The 18450-nt window shown below is 35.8% G+C and overlaps 3 protein-coding genes across 6 annotated transcripts; all 3 read right to left on the bottom strand.

The window, feature by feature from the left end:
• Window positions 1–110: 110 nt before the first annotated feature.
• On the bottom strand, window positions 111–2979 carry LOC142979387 (ankyrin repeat and SOCS box protein 3-like). Of its 3 annotated transcripts, none has more exons than XM_076124264.1 (6): window positions 2585–2979; window positions 1718–2516; window positions 1373–1580; window positions 987–1154; window positions 638–726; window positions 111–462 (listed from the first exon to the last, which is right to left on the bottom strand). In XM_076124264.1, exons 2-6 carry the CDS (start codon window positions 1728–1730, stop codon window positions 146–148), a joined length of 795 nt encoding a protein of 264 aa, XP_075980379.1. In that variant the 5' UTR covers window positions 1731–2516; window positions 2585–2979; the 3' UTR covers window positions 111–145. The 3 variants fall into 3 exon arrangements, with proteins under 3 accessions (XP_075980379.1, XP_075980381.1, XP_075980380.1); XM_076124266.1 differs by having other exon boundaries at window positions 111–432; XM_076124265.1 differs by having other exon boundaries at window positions 2777–2979.
• A 171-nt stretch (window positions 2980–3150) lies between these two features.
• On the bottom strand, window positions 3151–7403 carry LOC142979328 (putative neuropeptide precursor protein). Of its 2 annotated transcripts, none has more exons than XM_076124186.1 (5): window positions 7184–7403; window positions 5017–5145; window positions 4617–4860; window positions 4377–4532; window positions 3151–4303 (listed from the first exon to the last, which is right to left on the bottom strand). In XM_076124186.1, the coding sequence occupies exons 1-5, from the start codon at window positions 7260–7262 to the stop codon at window positions 3775–3777; spliced, it is 1137 nt and encodes a 378-aa protein (XP_075980301.1). In that variant the 5' UTR covers window positions 7263–7403; the 3' UTR covers window positions 3151–3774. The 2 variants fall into 2 exon arrangements, with proteins under 2 accessions (XP_075980301.1, XP_075980300.1); XM_076124185.1 differs by having other exon boundaries at window positions 5002–5145; window positions 7184–7402.
• Window positions 7404–9346: 1943 nt separating this feature from the next.
• On the bottom strand, window positions 9347–13287 carry LOC142979370 (uncharacterized). The gene has a single exon (XM_076124237.1). The coding sequence runs from the start codon at window positions 13131–13133 to the stop codon at window positions 10719–10721; it is 2415 nt and encodes an 804-aa protein (XP_075980352.1). The 5' UTR covers window positions 13134–13287; the 3' UTR covers window positions 9347–10718.
• Window positions 13288–18450: the final 5163 nt, after the last annotated feature.

The following is an 18450-nucleotide window of genomic DNA, read 5'->3' as shown; positions in this document are numbered from 1 at the left end:
ATTTAAAAATGTTATCTATCGTGATATATAGTTAGGTACCCTTACACTGGTAAGCCGAATAATTGTGATTTTATGGCGAAATTATGTGTACTATAAATAAAACTCATGAAAAAAATAATAAAGACGAACATTTATTCATAAACATCTACAAGGACATAACCGTGAGTGTACGGTTATTCGCATTATAAAAATCTTCCCATTCCTCCAATAGCCTACAAGCATTTCTGCATCTAAATGTGGCAGCAACTTCCCGGGGAGTCTCTTTCCTGTGATTAACAGCAAATAAATCCGCTCCTAAGTTGAGTAGTATCTTAATCAGGTGACAGTTATCACTCATTGCTGCAAAGTGTAATGCTTGACGTCCACCAGGAGCGTTAGGATCGTTGACCAGGCAGCCTTTTTCGACAAGTAAACGGAGAATTCTCTCCTCTTCTGCAGTAGGGATGCACATCATTACAAATTCTGTAGATAAAATAAATTACTGCAGTTAAAAAAAAACTACATTTTTTTCACGGATTCAGGAAACTGAGAAATAATGAAATAAAAGATTCCAACTGAGACCAATCTGGGTTGTAGAATGAATTATACTAACAATCATTTTAATTGGCATTGACTACCTATAAGTGTTATAACTTACGTAGAAACAATCCTGTATCCATTTGATTGGATCTTGGAAGTATTTCAGCTCCGTAATCCAAAAGCATGTTAGCCATTCTCCACGATGGACTGTAATCGTAAAAAACTTATGTGTAGATATAAATTAGGCTATAATTATCGTAGTATTAATTATTATAAAATTATTAAGTCACTCGTTAAGACACAATTAATAATTGGCCTAATGTAATGGAAATTGTCTACAGTAGGTAAGAGCGGTAAGTGCCAGATACTTGCTTGCACAGAATAAAGATAGGTCGAGTGGGGTGCCACCAATTTAAATAATATTGCATTACATTAACATCACAGACATCATAATAAGGGTCGCCTACCTTCGCATTAGACAAAGTGAGAGCGGAGTCATGCCGACATTGTCCTTTACATTGGGACTAGCTCCAGCATTCAAAAGTGTAAGAACTGCGTGTCTGTTGCCCGTACATACTGCTAAATGTATCGCATTTCGGCCGAGATGATCTAGGACATGTATATTCACTCCTCGGCTGTAACAATATCGTATAACAATTTTTTGAAACACTTGCGCAATGTTATTTATTTTAAGTGCCTTAGCTCTTACGGTCGGTATTATTATTTTAATTGTTTCTATTCCATTATCATTTCCTAAGTACCAACAATCAAATCAGCTAGACATTTTTTCAGAAAAATATACAGAACTTTAACGGAAATTGAAGTTTCACTTAATACCAAAATAGTTACTTACGTTATAAGACGTTGAAGGATCTCCTCGTCCCCAAGTTCGGCAGCTATTAACAATTCATCATCGTGATGCAGGAAGTCGATAGCTTGTTTAAGCTTCTTCGTCTGCACATCTTCCACCGAGGTTTGGGATGCATTACGATTGTATATCCATGACCTCGGAGAGCCCGGCAATGATGGCACTAAAACGTCTAGCGAAGACTCTGATAGCTCTGTAAATAAAAAATAAATAACGAATGACAAAACATCTCTGCCAATAGAAAAATACTGATTTAATACTTGCGTGTAGGTAACTATAAACTTTTTGTGGTCTATCATAAACATAATAATAATATATTGTAATACTAACCTGGTCCTTCCATTCCTAAATATGACGTCTAAATATTCCTTCTATTACGTACCTACTTACCTTATTACATAGTACATAATAAAAGAAAATAAACTTATAATAGATCAATTTTAATATTATTAGTTTTAACCGCTCATTAATAATTTTAGATATAAGTTAATAATATAATAAGGTCGTCTTGTAGCAAACCCTGTTAATATCTTGAATCATTTTTCTCCATTGTTTTTACTTAATGAGACAATACCACTTTGAGACGTCACAAGACTCGAGGAACATGGCTCACTCTCTAATATAGTTTCCATTTTAGGTACACTCTCAAGTAAAGACTTTTTTTTCGATGATATTACTGCACTATCCATATCCAGAAATGAATTTTTGTTTCGCAAGTAAGATATCACAATTGAGTCATTATCTCCGTCGGAATCAGTGAGAGTTATATCATTATCGCTTTGCAGGTTTATGTCGATCACTTGCAGTTCATCGGTAGAATCAGACTGCCTCAGTTGTGATTGTAATATTTGATTTCTAAATTCTGTGCTGGTGGAGGGTACTTCACTATTTTTATAAAAGTTCTTCTTTAATATTGTTTCCTTATTACATTTGTTTTCGATAAGTATTTCTTTAGAACTGGGGTTGCTTGCGCAACTTGAATCAACAATGACGAACAAAGGTTCTCGGTTAGTTCTATTGCATTCAATGTTTTTTGTATTTTGTCGGATGCGCACGTCATCTTCACTGCGCATTGAAGTATTCTCTCATGGACATCCGTGCCGAGCCGAGGTTGCTTTGTTCTCTGGAACTAAATAAATTGTCTGCGTTGAGCACTCGGTCGCGGATTTAACATAAGAATGTTTTAACAAGCTGTACCTGCTGTAGGTGAATGTATGCATTTCACGTTCAGCACGAAGGCGATTATGAACTTTTAACAGGTCCGCGAGGTGATACGGTAGCGGCAATAGTTTAGGAAACCAATAACGGATGAACGACATAATCAAGTCGTTCGTTAAACGAGTTGAAAATTTTCTAGTATAATTAAGCAACCAAAAAAATGATTCGTACGTCGACCGCGTAGCTGGCGTCTCATCTTCTGAACCGTGGTGGCTGCTACTAGCTTTAACTGACTCCTCCTGCGATACTCCTGTCGAACTCTTATTATTATTTACCAAGCGCTTATGGCTGTCTTCATTCATATTAAAAACTTATGAATATCCCGTTTTGCTTAAATTATAAATCCTTGCAACGAAATTAATGTGTAGTTTGACTTTTCTCTTCATTAAATTTTATTATTGACAGGCATTTTAAGAAACATATATTATGTGACAGTATCTATGAATTAATTCAAGTAAATAGGTTTGATCTAGGTCCTTTAATACGGGATATTGTATTCGTTGCTGTTGACTGTGTGCAGGCAATGTAATAAATAAAAGCCAATATAAAGGTAATACTAATTTAATACATCAAATTTACCATTTACATGTAGTAACTAATTCTAGGCATTAATAAAATGTGAAGTTTAACTTCACCATAAACTATTAATGTATAATGAAACTAGACACCTATTTGTTAAATCTTGATTATAAATTGTAATTACCTACATACTTAACTAAATATAAAATGTAGGTAAACTAAACATAAAATGTTAACTCATAGAAGGTATATAAGGATAGAAACATACAGAATTATTACATAAAATCAAAATAAATGAAGAAAATAACACAAAAAACAATATAAATAATCATAGAAACAAATAAAATTTTAGGCCTTAATAAATATTGTTATCCCAGAGGAAGAAAAAATACTTTCTATAAATGACACTATTTTAATACTATTATTTCCTAAAGCTAGTGTTTGTTAGGTATCCGCTACAAACTGCGAATTAAATGCACGACAATCTCCCACCCAAAATCAGAGCCCAGATAGGCGTCCATCCGTCAGTTGGTGAACTTCTACACGAGAGTAGACTTGTCAGCTTATCGCATTTTGTGAATGCTCAATTTGATTCGGATGGTAGACGAATCACAGGTCGCTGCGAATGGACACCCTATTTTAGATACCGCTTAAAGTATCAGTCGTCGATACACAGGGATATCTTGTTCCTGCACTCGGGGTGCAGAACGGAGTAATTCAGCAAGAGTGTAGAGGTCGTCGCGGGGCCGGTAATTATTCTGGTGCATCATGCCGTCCGAACGTTTCCTTGCAACCATGAATCGCTTCATTTTGTTAGCATATTGCCTTTTACGTCGCGCCTCTTCATACCTCTGAGCTAGTTCCGCGGGACCGACGGGATACATGTCAGGGTACCCTCGAGCCAGCGCCATGCGGTTTTGTTCAGAGAAGTACGAGTGTCGTGGGTAGTCTCGTTCACGGGGTGCGATGACAACCGGTTCATTATACCAGATGTCGCCATTCTCATCGACCTCCGGTTGTTCGTCTTCAGTGTTAACACGTCCATAGTAATGATCGGCCGCCCATTGGTTTGCATTCCATTCCTGTTTTTTGCGTTCCTGTGCCTCCCATAAGTTCAGCAAGGCTCGGACATCAGCAGCGCTGAGTCCTGAGTCTCGCTTGCGACGTTCTGAGATGGGCCTAAATATAAATGAAATTATTCGTTAAGCATATTATTTGATACATTGTAATTAATGATGGAGTTTATGTTGACCTGAAATTCTTTTTATTTCCGCCGGAATTTTTGGTGGCGGTTTTGGCAGAGGCAGCTGCGCCGCCCACTTTAGTGCCACTGCCGCGCTTGCGGCGGTGAGCATCGTGTTCATGAGTCATCGAATCTACGGGCGACAGAGCATCGTGATCCTCCGGTCTGAAAAAATAGAATGCTGTAAGCCTAGCGTTCTTATTATAGCAAATGCTAACGCATCTAGATCGAGATGACTAAACAACTTACTTTAGATTTCGGTTTTTCTTGCCCGAACCGGATTTGGTAGCTACTTTAGTAGCAGCGCCAGCGCCCCCGACTTTAGTTCCGCTTCCCCTCTTGCGTCTTCGGGACTCATAACCAGAAGATAAACGTTCCATCGCCGGTGGCTCACCGTACAGCTCGGGTCTCATGATTAAGTTGTCAAGCTCGCCATTAGGCTGAGGAGATTCGTATCTTTGATCCACACCCTGTTCGTAGCCTTCTGCGTTCCCTAAAAGTAAAAAAAAATACAATAAAAGCACCATAAAGTTTGCGAAAGTACTAGACTAGGTCATTTTTAACATGTTTTTTATTGTTTTTAAAATGTAGAACATAAATACATTAATATTGAATTAAGGTTGTTTTTTATTACCTGCTTCTATATTACCTTCCTCGCTGAGGGCCAAGGGGTATGGTTCCAAGTCATTTTTGTCGCTCTTGTTCAAGAAAAGCGACTGGGTATCGTCCTTTGTCTGGTCCCAGTTCTCTGGTAACTCTCCAATTGGAACACCGCCATCTAAAATGCAAGTAAAGTTGACTTTACCTCAGTTAAACATAGGTTGAACCGGTGAAACACATTTGTGAAAAAAACAATTAATTATTTAAGTATGAACTCATTAACTTAATTAATCCTATTAATTTTATATTACCCTCTCCCTAGCGCTCAATTTTTTTTTATAATAAGCTTATAAACTTTGTAATTATTTATTGACTCCATGGATAATATCCAAATGAAAGAAGTAGCAAAAGTATAATTCATCAACATACTAGAATAATGATGACCTAATTCCGTGAGAAAATAAGAATGTACCTATGTGATAGGTACAGTACCTACTCGTATAATATTGTACTATTTTACGTTAGTATCTAAGGATTTCCGAACCCGAAGAGTGAGCGGAACTCTATTGTTGTATATCCGACTGTTTGTTGGCTTTGTGCGCCTGTAGGAATAATATGGATATCTAGAGCTCCCTCTTTGTCAGCTGATAATACCTCGGAATGTCGTTATTGTTTGCTAAGACGATGATTGACAAAGGTTTCTTCAATTATTTGTTTCAGTTGATCAAATTCAAAAACTATTGTGATTAGATAATAATAATTTCCTAGCACTTACGTAACTTTATGTATAGGATATTCAACGGTAGGTACCTAAATTGGAAGGTTGTTATTACGCTAAGGTAAGGGAAAATCTAGTCCATTATGGAAAATTATTTCATTTATCGAAATTAATTTAATATTTTGAGTCATGAGTGCTGTGGCTAAGTCTTTTTCGTCAGAACTTAGAATAGGAGAATAACTCTTTTGTTTTTTTAATACGCGTTTTTCATCCTACCTACTAGAAAAGTAGGTAAGTACTACGCATGACTAGTGCGTGCTATTTATTACTGCTCGGAGTGTTGCGGGTTCGATTCATCGACGAGGTCATACGTGTAGATTTACATGTGATCCTTGATATTCGGTACAGGGAATTTTGGATTTTACAAAACAATGTTTTTAAATAAAATTAAAAAAAAATCTGATATACCTAATCAGTATTTTTTAAATAAACCGAGACAAGATTTTACTATATTTTTATTTTCCAAACTTCGCATTTTGTCGTTTTAAAAGGTACGTTTTGAACCTCTACTAAATGTATACAGAATGCGTTCATATTAAAAAAAAAACATGAAGTGTACTAGAATACTGAATTATAAAAAAGTACCAACAACCATAAGTATGGCATTCGAATTTGTACTGCATTCGTACCGACATCTAAGCAAATGTATAACGCCTGCCAGTTAAACGACAGAGTTGATTGTAAAATAATTTTAAAACTCTTGTAAAGACCAAGCATATGGATACTTTTAGTAAGTACGCAATATAGAGCGACTTAAAACAGCATCGTCTATGAAAATATTACGTAACATAGGACCCAATAAAACCCTTATTTAAGCTACTACTCTATTTAAAATATTTTGTGTAGATCAACGCGTCGATTAAGTACCTAATAAGAAAGAAGTACTCAGTATCTAAGTACCTATACAGTAACAACGTCGTCTCTGTTTTGCATGGAAAACACCCAGGCGGGCACCTACCTACCGGACCTACCCGGAGAATAGAGACACGCCTACACATCATCAATAAGTATTTATTCACAATGAAAAGAAAGTTCATTTTCCATGAAAAATTTCACGCATTATATTTTTATTATCTAATCCAACAATAATTAGACATCCCAATAAAGCAACCGATCAATAAACACTTGCTAATATTTAATGAATGGCGTATTATAAATGTTAGGCTATTTATTTATACTTGGAATAGTGTCCAAAAGGTCATAGTTTATAAAGAAAGGTGGAACTACGCCGCGGAATAACATCGGCGCAGACGAGACACCTGTTGACCTGTTGCTATATATAGAGCGTTCCCGGCCCCGTCGGCTGATCGATACGCCCACCAAAACAACAAACGAACCCACAAAATCCTTGCCAATACAAACACCAATAAAGATAACTATCAACATTTTTAATCAGCCTTTAACGGCTTCAAAAGCATCCAATAGATATCATACATACCTTTATTGTTTGAAGGAGTCGGCACTGCTTCAGCAACTAAAAGAACCGCAAATAATGCGGTTGAGGTAATTAGTAACATATTTACTGGATGTCTGAACCTTGAGATAATTAATTTGGAATTAATATGAAAATGAACGAGAGAAACACTGGTGGCGACTGATGTGGCCGCACGCAGAGAGCGAGTGTCGTTTAGCTGAGCTCAAGCTGGAGAGAAAACCCATTGCTCCTGTCGATAAATTCGCGACATGCGCAGTGAGGACCACAGAGACGAATTGATAAACAACAACGGTACAAAAAATATATTTACAGATAGCCACCCGTATTTTATAATCCCTTCGAAATATTTTTATGGAACCTTATCAGTCATAGTTTATTTCTGCTACCTGAGAATAAAATGTAGCCTACATGCACATGTATATGCAAAGTAGCTTCAAGTCTTTTCTCTTGAATTTTTGGTTGTAGATAGATACTTATAAGTACGTAGGAAGGTACTTTACAAACGCATCCACCAATTTAATTAAAGCCTTTAAGCTGCCTTCATAGGTAAATATATTACCAGACCATAACAATTAAAGCCCAAATTATGACAAGGGGTTAATAGAGATTACGTCGAGGAGGGTTAGGATTTTTGGCTAGTTTTTAACTATCTATCCAGTCGGACATAGGTATTGGCTTATAATGTAAGTTAAATGTTCTGTATAAGGGGGCCGAAGTAGTATTTTAGATTAAGTAAAGTGTGAGCGACCTAAGTGCGCTTCTGTAGCTCCAGGTCACCTAGATTAAACTATTAGTTTTTTATAAGCAATTCGGTGCAGCTAAGGTTTTCCTCATCCTGTTGAGGAGATAAAGTCATTAGGTACTCTACTAGAGACATCATCATATTAGTGTTTGGCTGATATTCCTTCGGTCTTTGATTGTTGAAATACAATCACATGTTACCTAGTCCGTCTCTGCAACTCTGACGTCTGCCACTGCTGAGCTAAACAAGCCCTTCATAAAATAAATCTTATTGCTTGGAAGATGAGTCGCGACGGTAGAGGCGTCGGAGGTTATTAATTACATTACATTAAACATGTTTCAGCTTTTTGCCTCGCACTCATAAGGGGCGAATTAAGGTTGTTTCCAAGTCCGTGCCTTTAATACATCGTGAGTAGGAGCACTTCCCTTGATTGGAACCCTATAAATAGGAGAAAGGTATAGATACCGAATGTACGAACATACCTACTTACTGCCTGCGAATTACTTAGTTAAAGTAGATTAGTAAGTAATTAGCACCGAAAAATGTCGTTTGGAGACATATTACCCATTTGTAGACACAATGACGAAAAAAGAAAAAAAATATATGAGGGATTTTTAAACTAGGTAAAGAGTTAAAAAAATACAAAGTAATAACTGTCGACAGGATTTTACGTTATTGGGATAGCTATAACAATGTAGGTAGGTATGTGTGCATATTCATCCTGTGAGTGTACACGGCACTCGTACAGTGGCCCAGGGAACACAATGGACCACTATAACAAGAGTCATCTTCTCGTTCAGACACTTTAACTACACAAAGGCCCAGCCAACGGAACGTTCGCGATTATGCTCACTAGCACGTCCTGTAAATAGATGAGATATGGATTACCTACCTTCCATTTTAAACTTTGACGTGTTTTATGATTTCCTTTTGGTATCTAGTCACAATAAGTGCATTCCTTTACTACATACAAATGAAAAGGAACTTAGGCAAAACTGATAGAAGATCAGTGATTATTATCGACGTATTTAATTTAAAAATTTCATGGAATATCTTTATCTGTCCTTCTCCGTATTAACCTGGAAGGAAGTTGTGGGCGCATAAACCGTCGCCAAGGACTTAGGTATAACAATATTTAATTCTCGCAGCTAGTTTTGTAAAGATATACATATTAACTAAATATTTCCAGACTTTTTGAAACTCAGTTAAATAGGTAGGTACATATCTACAGGTAGCGAAATTCGCTCAATTACAAAATTTGCTCGAGACGGGAATCGAACGTCTGGTACGTTTCCCAATTGACCACTGAAGTTTAAGCGTTATACCAAACATACTAAGATATAGATTAAACAAGCGTAGTTTTAACATCCCACCGCGATAGAAGTAATTTAGGTAGGCAGTTATAGTTAAATAAAACGAGTATGTGCAATGAAATGCTTTTTTAATTATGTAAAAATAGGCATACATTATGTAACAAGTATTGCTTACGACGTTATTCTAGTTGTCATAGAACCCAGAAGGATTTATATAACAACTAATCACAACTACAAACTTATGGTATTTTAAAAATATTAAACTACGTTTTCTTTAAAACAGACCGTGTGACATCGTGATTTGTGAAAAATTATGGTACAGGCTATAGGGTATTGAAGGATGACAGATAAACTGAAAAACAATTACGGGAGGAGTTAAAATTACTTTCGTGATTTACAATACACTTAAATTTCGCTATAATATCTAGGCCAGATCATCGCAAAATTCACAGTAAACTATTGAACTTATTAACGCAATAACATGATGTGCATTTTAAAATAAATAATAGGGACATAAAATTCATAGTTTCCTTTTCAACAGAATGATGAAAAACGTAGGTATAGTTTGTAGGCATTTACATATTATACACACACATAAAATTATGCCAACCAGAGAACATTTTTTTACAGAATATCCGAAAAACACATTTTTGCATGAAAAAGCGTTTTTTGGTATCTGTTCTACATGATAAATTAATCATTATTTAAATAGTCTCAGAATGTTTCGATTTGATATTTTTATCCCACTTTGAACACAGAAAAATTGCACAAAATCAAGGAATAGATGTCTTTAAACAAATGCTGAACATTCAAATGCATACAATTAATTTAATTTACATAGCCTTGGAGGCAAATAAAATAGAGTAACAAAATGTAAAATGGTTTATGGCAAACAAACTCTTCCAATTGTAACTATTAGATTATAATCAAGGCTAATTCACCATTCAGAAAATAATAATAATAATAAACAAATATTACACACTGCTTATTAGTTACAAGTCACAAATGATCATGAACCACTTACTTAGGTCCAAGTGCAACACTCAGAACTATCATAATGAATTGACCTACTGATTTACATAATCATGATGTAATACTTCATTAAATAACTTTATAACAATAACATCTTCACTTCTAGTTTCATATAAAAACTATAGTATATTGCTTACTATGAACTGTTCCATAAATATTGTCTTTATATGTAAATAACAATGTACTACACAAGAATCCAGGCAGTCGGTTTGGTGTTCTTAGGAATTCATTATGCATAGTTTAATTCACAGTATAAAATGGCCACATGGAATATTTGGATCTTAGGTACTTAAACCTATGCTACCTATGTGCAATAGGATTTTATTTAATTTAATTTTATTTAATAGGATTATAATTAATAATCTTAAAATTAATAAATTAATGTTCAACTTATGGACATGATGGCTAACAGTTTAACACTATTCAATGCCTGCCCACAATTTGTACTGTTCTATAATTTTTTCTTCTTATTAGAGTGTTTCTTAGTCTTTTTCTTTTTATGATCACTATCAGAGCTGGAACTTGAGGAGCTACTGGACTCTGAGCTTGATGATGAACCAGAGGATGTACTACTACCACTGCTACTGCTACTTGATGTAGAATATTTCTTCTTTCTCCGTTTTACAGATTTCTTTTTCCTTCCATCATCACTGGATGAACTAGACTCACTAGAGGAACTTGTTTCTGTGGAGCTGTCTGATGAAGTGGAAGGTTTACGTTTCTTTTTAGAACCCCGTTTCTTTTTATCTGCTTGCTTAGATTTGTTTTTAGATCTTTTCTTATCTTTATCATTTGTAGGAGATGGAGTTCTGGGTTCTAGATTTCCAGAACTTGTTCTAGATTTTTTAGATCTATGTGATTCTAATTCATCATCCCTGTGTCTTTTTTTCCTACTGTCAGTTCTTTCATTGTCAGATTTTATATCTTCATTGTTAGATCTATCATTGTTCTCTCTAGATCTTTCATCCCTACTATCTCTTGATGAGTTAACTATTGATTCGTTAGATCTCTTATCATTCCTGTCTTGTTTATCTTTATGATCTCTGGGTTTATCTTCCTTTCTGCTATTTGATCTATTTTCTGTGTCTCTATATGAGTTTCTTTCAGTCTTTTGTTGCTCTTCTTTTTTATCATCAGAGTACTTTTCCTGATCAGAATTATAGTTATTTTTTTCATGTCTACTGGCTCTATGATCTTGTATTCTTTCATCTGTTCTATTCCTATTGTCCCTTGTTCTTTCATCTGCTTTATCTCTGGACCGATTGTCAGGTCCCCTAGAGCCCCTTCTGTTATTTCTTTCATCTCTTGAACTTTTATTATCCCGGGCTCTTTCTTCTTTGTGATCTCTAGATGTGTCTTTTCTGTCTCTGGACTTGTCATCTTTTTCTCTATTGGACCTTTTGTCATTTCTATCATTCCTGTGATTTCTTGATACTTCATCTTGTCTTTTTCTAGATGGTGATGAGCGTGAACGGTGTGAGTCACCATGTTTTCTATTATTATCATTTTCATATTTTTCTGAATCCCTTTTGTACTCTTTAGATCTTTCAGTCTTTCTTGAATCATAATTATTTGTTCTTGAGTTACTATGGTCATTATTTCTTGAATTACTATAGTCATTATTTTTATGTCTAGAGCTTTCTAAATCTAATGGACTTCTACTTCTTCTTCTAGTAGATTTTTCGTTGTCTGTGTCACGTTTATAATGTCTTTCAGAGCGGAGGTCTCTATCCCTCTCCCTTTCTTTATTATCATGCCTTTTGTGATTGTTGTAAGAATTTCTATCATTGTTACGATCTTTATCTCTGCTTGTAGATCTTTTACTTTTTTCACTTTTAAAATGAGCATTATCTTCATTATCATTAAAATATTTGACTCCTCTGCCTTTTCCTAGCCATTTCATCTTGGACACAGACTGAGAGAAGTCAACATGAATCCTTCTGTCATCTATCAACACATTGTCCATTTTAAAGTATGCATCTTCACATGACTTCTTATCTGAAAACTCAATGAAAGCATACTGCAAAGAGTCTCCTGTTTTCTTATCTCTTATAACCTCACAACTGACAATTGTGCCAAACCGACTGAATATTATTTCTAAGTCATCATCAGTTGTTACAGGATTCAGTTTACATACAAACAGTACATTCTCTGGAGGAGCAATATCAGCATCAGGTAAATCACCCACAATTTCCAGTATAGTTGCCCGGGCTTTAGCTTCCTTTTCTTCAATCATTTCCTGAATTTCAGCAGCAGATTTACCCTCAGTTTCATCGATATCTTCGTCCGGAGCAATCCTGCCCCCTTTAAGACGTTCAGCACTAGGAGATGGAGATCTAGATGGAGCTCTTAAGCCAACTGGGTCATTGAAAGGGTCCTCTAGAACTACAGTATGTGTTATTCGTACATCTCGGTAGGGTCGGTGGGTCTCGTCACAGATCACATCGTTAAGTTTTCTCAGTACGTCGTGGCCCTCTGTAACCTCGCCGATAACACAGTGTACACCATCTAACGAGTCTAAGTCCGAAGCAAGGGTGAAGAAAAACTGTGACCCAATCATCATGTCTCCAGTGCCTACCATTGAAAGCAAACCGACATCTGTATGGCGAATTTTTGGCATCTTCTCTCCCGAAAAGAAACGCTTTTCAGGGCCTTCAAGAAGGCCAAACACAGACTGACCACCGGAACCCTCTCCTGATGGATCACCTGTTTGGGCTATGAAGCCACTCCGGATGGAGTGGAATAAGTTAAAATTGTAGTATTTCATCTTACACAGCTTCAAAAAGTTTAGACATGTTACAGGCCGTTGATCTAAATACAGATCCACGGTAATATCACCCAGAGTAGTTTCGATTACGACAGCCATTATTTAGATCGTTAGATATTCTTCACTTGTATAGTATCATTTCATAGCAATCGCTAAAAAACTACGTTATTTATCAAAATTTTTGACACATCACAGAATTTGCGAAATAAATACACTACATAACCTCACTTTTGTAATGTTGTTGCCATTAAAATAAAATGAATGATTTTTGATGAGTTGTTGATTTCTATTATTGCAATAATTTTACTAAAAATATTGCATCATTCTAAGTGTGTGGGATTAAGGTTGTTCTATTGCAAGAAAATTAGGAAAGTTTACTATATTTTATTTAATTTTTTGATGATTTTTGATTTCATTCGGGGGATAATGCCATCTTTTGGATAAAGATGGTAATATTCTCAACGCACACAGTCTACATCTGTAGGCGACAAGAAGTTCACTAATTTTAAAACAGATGTCGCTAAAAAATTTAGTACCCAACAGCAAAATTATAGTAAGTTCCCAGTTAACAGCCCAATATCAAGAAGTTCCCGAGACTAGGAATTCTAGTATTTGAAGAATTATTTTGTTTGAATCATGCCAGTCCAATATTTTAATAGTGTCACAACGAAATTTACAAAGAATACACCTATGCTAATGCGAATGTGTTTCATTATAGTCTCATATCAGTTGCATTGAAATGATATATTATAAAATGATGATAGTTACTGCTTAGATAAATGTAAATAAGACAATTGCCCAGAAATATTATAAACTAACGGAGTTCAACTCCTCATTAAAATACTCAATTTTTTTTGGTTTGGAATAAGAGGATTCAGATTCAGGCTCATTTACCTATTTTAAAAAATCTCATTTTTGTCAGTTTTTGCAAAGTTTGATATAATTATGACGCTCGTTCGGGCGAATTCCCCACGTCATTTTTTATTAACTTATCAGTTATTGACATAATAAGTACTTATACCTGTAATAAGTAGTAGGTAATATTATTATGTACAGACCTATATTAAACTTTTTTAGGCTGTCCCTGTGGTCTGAACAGCAAGATAGGTATGCGATCGCCGATTACTGCGCTATTGGTATTTTCTAATACTGGCCCGGAGTCTGATAACGAGCCCAAAATATGGCACTGAACAAAAATTTTAAACAGCGACACGTGGATTTAATTTATACACTTCGGTCACCTTTGTGTATCACATACGTAGCGTCATAAAAAAGAATGTGAACTTAACCAAGGTAATTTTAGTGTCCGAAATTCCCGTACACATAGCTTAAGAAATGCTACTTACTTAGGTACTACTTACAAAAACTTGAACGTTTTGTGGTCTTAAGGTTTCTTTAATATTTTCAATATGAAGGTGTCGGATGCAGACTACTATTCAACACTTTCCGTCTCACGTTTCTAGAAAATCTAATAAAGGCAGTTTCACTCGCCCTGTTTCCGCCCTCACCCCTAATAAAGTGAGTATTGAAAATTTACCAACCATTCTTCGAAGAATATAAGGTTAGTCGGTATGAATGACGATCTTACGTAAAATCGATGGACCTACAAATTAAAATAGACCTTATCACATCCCACGAGGGTTCTAAATAGCTGTTCATGGTATCGTCATAGCGGTTTGAAATTGTTCTGCTAGTAGCGGACAAGGTTATGTGTAGAAATAATAAAATAAAGCCTACCGGATGGAAAATATGATATAAACAGAGCGGCACGTGCCTTTTGTATTAGATGTCCATTCAACTCCATTCTTGGGGTTCTGGGATGGTCACGGGCTCTTGTATGAACTTCTTTCCGACGGCTGTATACTTATTTTTCGACTTACTTAAATAGTTATCTACTGGAAGTCATCTTTTACCCGATGCGGAGGTGTGAGCCGTAAGAGGCACGTTATTATCTTTAATACTTAGTAAACAAGCTTTAGGTGTTACAGAGTTGAATTAGTAAGAAGAAGTGGTTAGTTTATAATAATGTTAAGTTATTCTCAAGCGTAAATGCGCGCCAACATAAGTTCTATTGACAAAACTTCAAATACAAAGGGACGCACAATTCGCACCTTGTATTCTTTGGTACATTTTTTATGAACGCATCCGAAACGTGGTTCAAAATTCGAACAGAAGTAGTGGCGCACGTGCGAATAGAATAGAAACGTCAACATTTGCACTAGTGATTGCGAGTGTTGTTTGTTGTTGAGTCGGCGGAAACTCGTGTTTGTGCCGGGACACCTTATAGGTAGTTCTCATTCGGCGCGAAATGTTCAATTAATCAGATTGAAAAAAACTATTTCAATTTTTTTTAGAGAATATTTCTTAATAGGTGCAGTAAGTATTTTAGCAAATGAGGTTTGATAATCAGCAATATGATTATTAAGCTCTGGCTGACACATCTCAAAATATCAATGCAGAGGCCATTAGGTCACTGAAAAAAAAAAGTTAAGTATTTTTTCTTTTATGGCCTTTTGTTATTTTTTTGAACAGTTTAAGCCAGTAGGTACTGTGGTTTAATAGACATTAAACCTATTTACTAGTAGCCTTATAATATAAAACCTCTTTGCGATATGATTACAGATTGGTATAATAGGCAGACATCTTTGCTCGAAGTTCGTAGTTGTATAAATACCTCTTTTGCTTGAAGTCTTTGTTACACAAAAGCATGAATTATCAACAAAAAAAATGTTGAAACTATTTCTTTGATCAAATCTGAATATTTAAATTACATACCTAAACATCAAAAAAAGTATCTAAACGGGCACAGTCACCCCTGATTTCGTAACTAAAAAATCTACAAATAAGCAAACCTCTTATAGGTATCTGCGCATGTATAACGCGATATGATCTCCATGAAAAAGCAATCAAATCGCGAGTGAGCGTCAAACCAAGGCAACAAATAACACTGGATGTATTTTTAAGGAGGCGTCGTAGGCCAGGGGTGACGCTTGTATTTCCATACAAATGTTGCATAATTTAAAAAGGACTCTGAATGTGCCTCTCGCGTTATAAAACTCGTGTTTTATACGATTCATTACGTAGACCGTCATACTTATATTATGTGAACGCGCGAACTGTGAACTTTTTGCTGGGTAGATTGTGGAGCGATTTTAGAGGGTGTATTCTGAAGAATACCCATGACAGTATCAGAATAGACGGTCAAACGGGAAGTATGACTTAGTATAAGGTGTTTCCATTGGGTATGTATAATGATATTTTATATTGAACAATTAAATAAAATTATGTAGGTGGTATTTATTGTGCAAAATCATTCATAAGTACTTTTTTGTAAAAGAGTGCTTTTTGAGGACCTGCTCAAACAAAGTAATTAATAATATTTTGTCAATGTAAATCAATTTTAAGTGTCTCATATAGTGTAAACTATTTGTTTCTGCAGGAGGTCTTTATGGTAAAGAGCCGCAACGCCAGCGCGGCAAATCCGCTTTCGCCCGACGATAAGTATGGAAGATAAGAAATACTCGACGTTTACAAGGAAAGTGAATCTACCAGTAATCTTATAAAAGCCAAAATACAAGCCAATAAATGTACAATGTGTCCGGAAGACGCCCCACTGTTAGATTTAATCTGTTTAGAGTTCGCCGTAAAACGTACCCGATAAAATAAAGTGAGAGGCGCGCAAAAATCTCCTTGTCTTATCGCCACCAAGCAAGATTACACATAAAAATGTTAAATGATCTCGAACGCGTATTGAAAAAATACGGGGGAAATGGCGAGAGAAATTGGATGAAATCCACGCGACAGACTACAGTGCGTTGCTACTATTACAGACAGTCTTACCCAATACTTTAAATTAAAAGTCTCATTTAAATAGGTTTTATATTCGAATCATCATAAACGCTGGTTGGTTTTGCTAAGGAAAATTAATCAATAGCCATATATTTTTTTGAATATAAAATATTTTTCTTTAGTGGCATTTTTACATTTTTATCGAGGAAAACGGCCAGTAAGAAGGGAATGAGCTTGCATACAACCTTTTTGTATTTGTTCGTATAGCATAAGGGAATTTAATATTTTTCGCAACTAACCAAACTTTTTACAATACAGAAAACTATAAATTATGCGTAGAACAGTTTTAAACACATGTTTATTTTGAATTTTATATAGTAAACTCTTCACTGAAACAAAAGTACCATTAACTTCACTCCATTAGTCCATATTATATCTTTAACCATAATTCGTAGCCATTTCGTTGTAACAAAAGTGCACCATGTATTAGTATACAGGATGTAGATACTCAGTGGGGTGGTGAAGTGTTCGTGACAGCGCGACACACCCGCTGACTTGTCGCCTCTCTTGAAATCTAATCTTGACGACTAATGGCGACTCCGGCACAACACCCATCGTGCGTGTTCTACTCATAATCGATGCTGACGACGCCGAAGTAGCACTTGTAATTATGTAGTGCGGTAAAATTAAATCTAGTACGGATATATATTTGGCTTTGCTATGTATAAGGAGAGAAAAATGCTGTTAGAGATCCGATGACGTTAAAGATGATGAAAATTACTCCCTGTATTTTGGTTGTTAGTAGCTGAACGTAATCATTTAGAGAAAATTTATTCTTGCAGCAGATTTTTGTGAAAAGGAAAATAGACATCAATGAACTTCACCTTCAACAGAATTTCGTAATTCGTTTTCCCATCCCAGTGCAGTTGTAGAGTCAATTCAACAGTAAAACATTGAATAACCGCCCCTCACCGATTCTAGGTATCGGGGGTTACAAATATCAATATTGCGAAATCAGAAGGTGTCTACACGCGAACATAAAATATTCTTTACGATATTACCATACTGTAAAGTAATGGTATAAATAAAGAAAGTGTCGTGTCGGGCGTTCGGTGGGCCGATTGGCTTCGATTATTGCTCCGCGGAGACTAATATCCCTTTCTTTCGCAAATGTTTTTTGGGGAATGTTATTTTTTGGCGCGTCGGTCGCAGCTGGCGGCAGGCCTCGTGAAATTGCCGGCTATTGGAGTGTCTCCGACGGCACAGTTGGGATTCTGTAAGTAGGGTCACTTACGTTAAGTAGCCTCTTAGTCGGGCACGTGTTTGTCCCGTGACAGTCAGCAGGTGCGTTTCAGGACGTCGCGCGATTGTGATTGAAATTGCACCCGCCGTGTGGGGGTTGATTTTTATTGACTATTGAGCTGATATTGCTCTTTTCTGTTTATGTATTTTTCCGATAACGTTAAAGTCCCCTACGAAAAAAAAGCAATACTCTATTATTAAGTCAATTAATATAATATTATAATTAATTACACGTCTCACATTTCAAGTAAGTTTAACTCACAATAAGTAAGCGCCTTGGTATCGCCGGCACGCAATCTCTAATATAAGAACCGAGGCAAAAAGT

The sequence above is a fragment of the Anticarsia gemmatalis genome, chromosome 16 (assembly GCF_050436995.1).
Source record: "Anticarsia gemmatalis isolate Benzon Research Colony breed Stoneville strain chromosome 16, ilAntGemm2 primary, whole genome shotgun sequence".
NCBI lineage: Eukaryota > Metazoa > Arthropoda > Insecta > Lepidoptera > Erebidae > Anticarsia > Anticarsia gemmatalis.
This window is presented reverse-complemented; position numbering and strand designations above follow the sequence as displayed.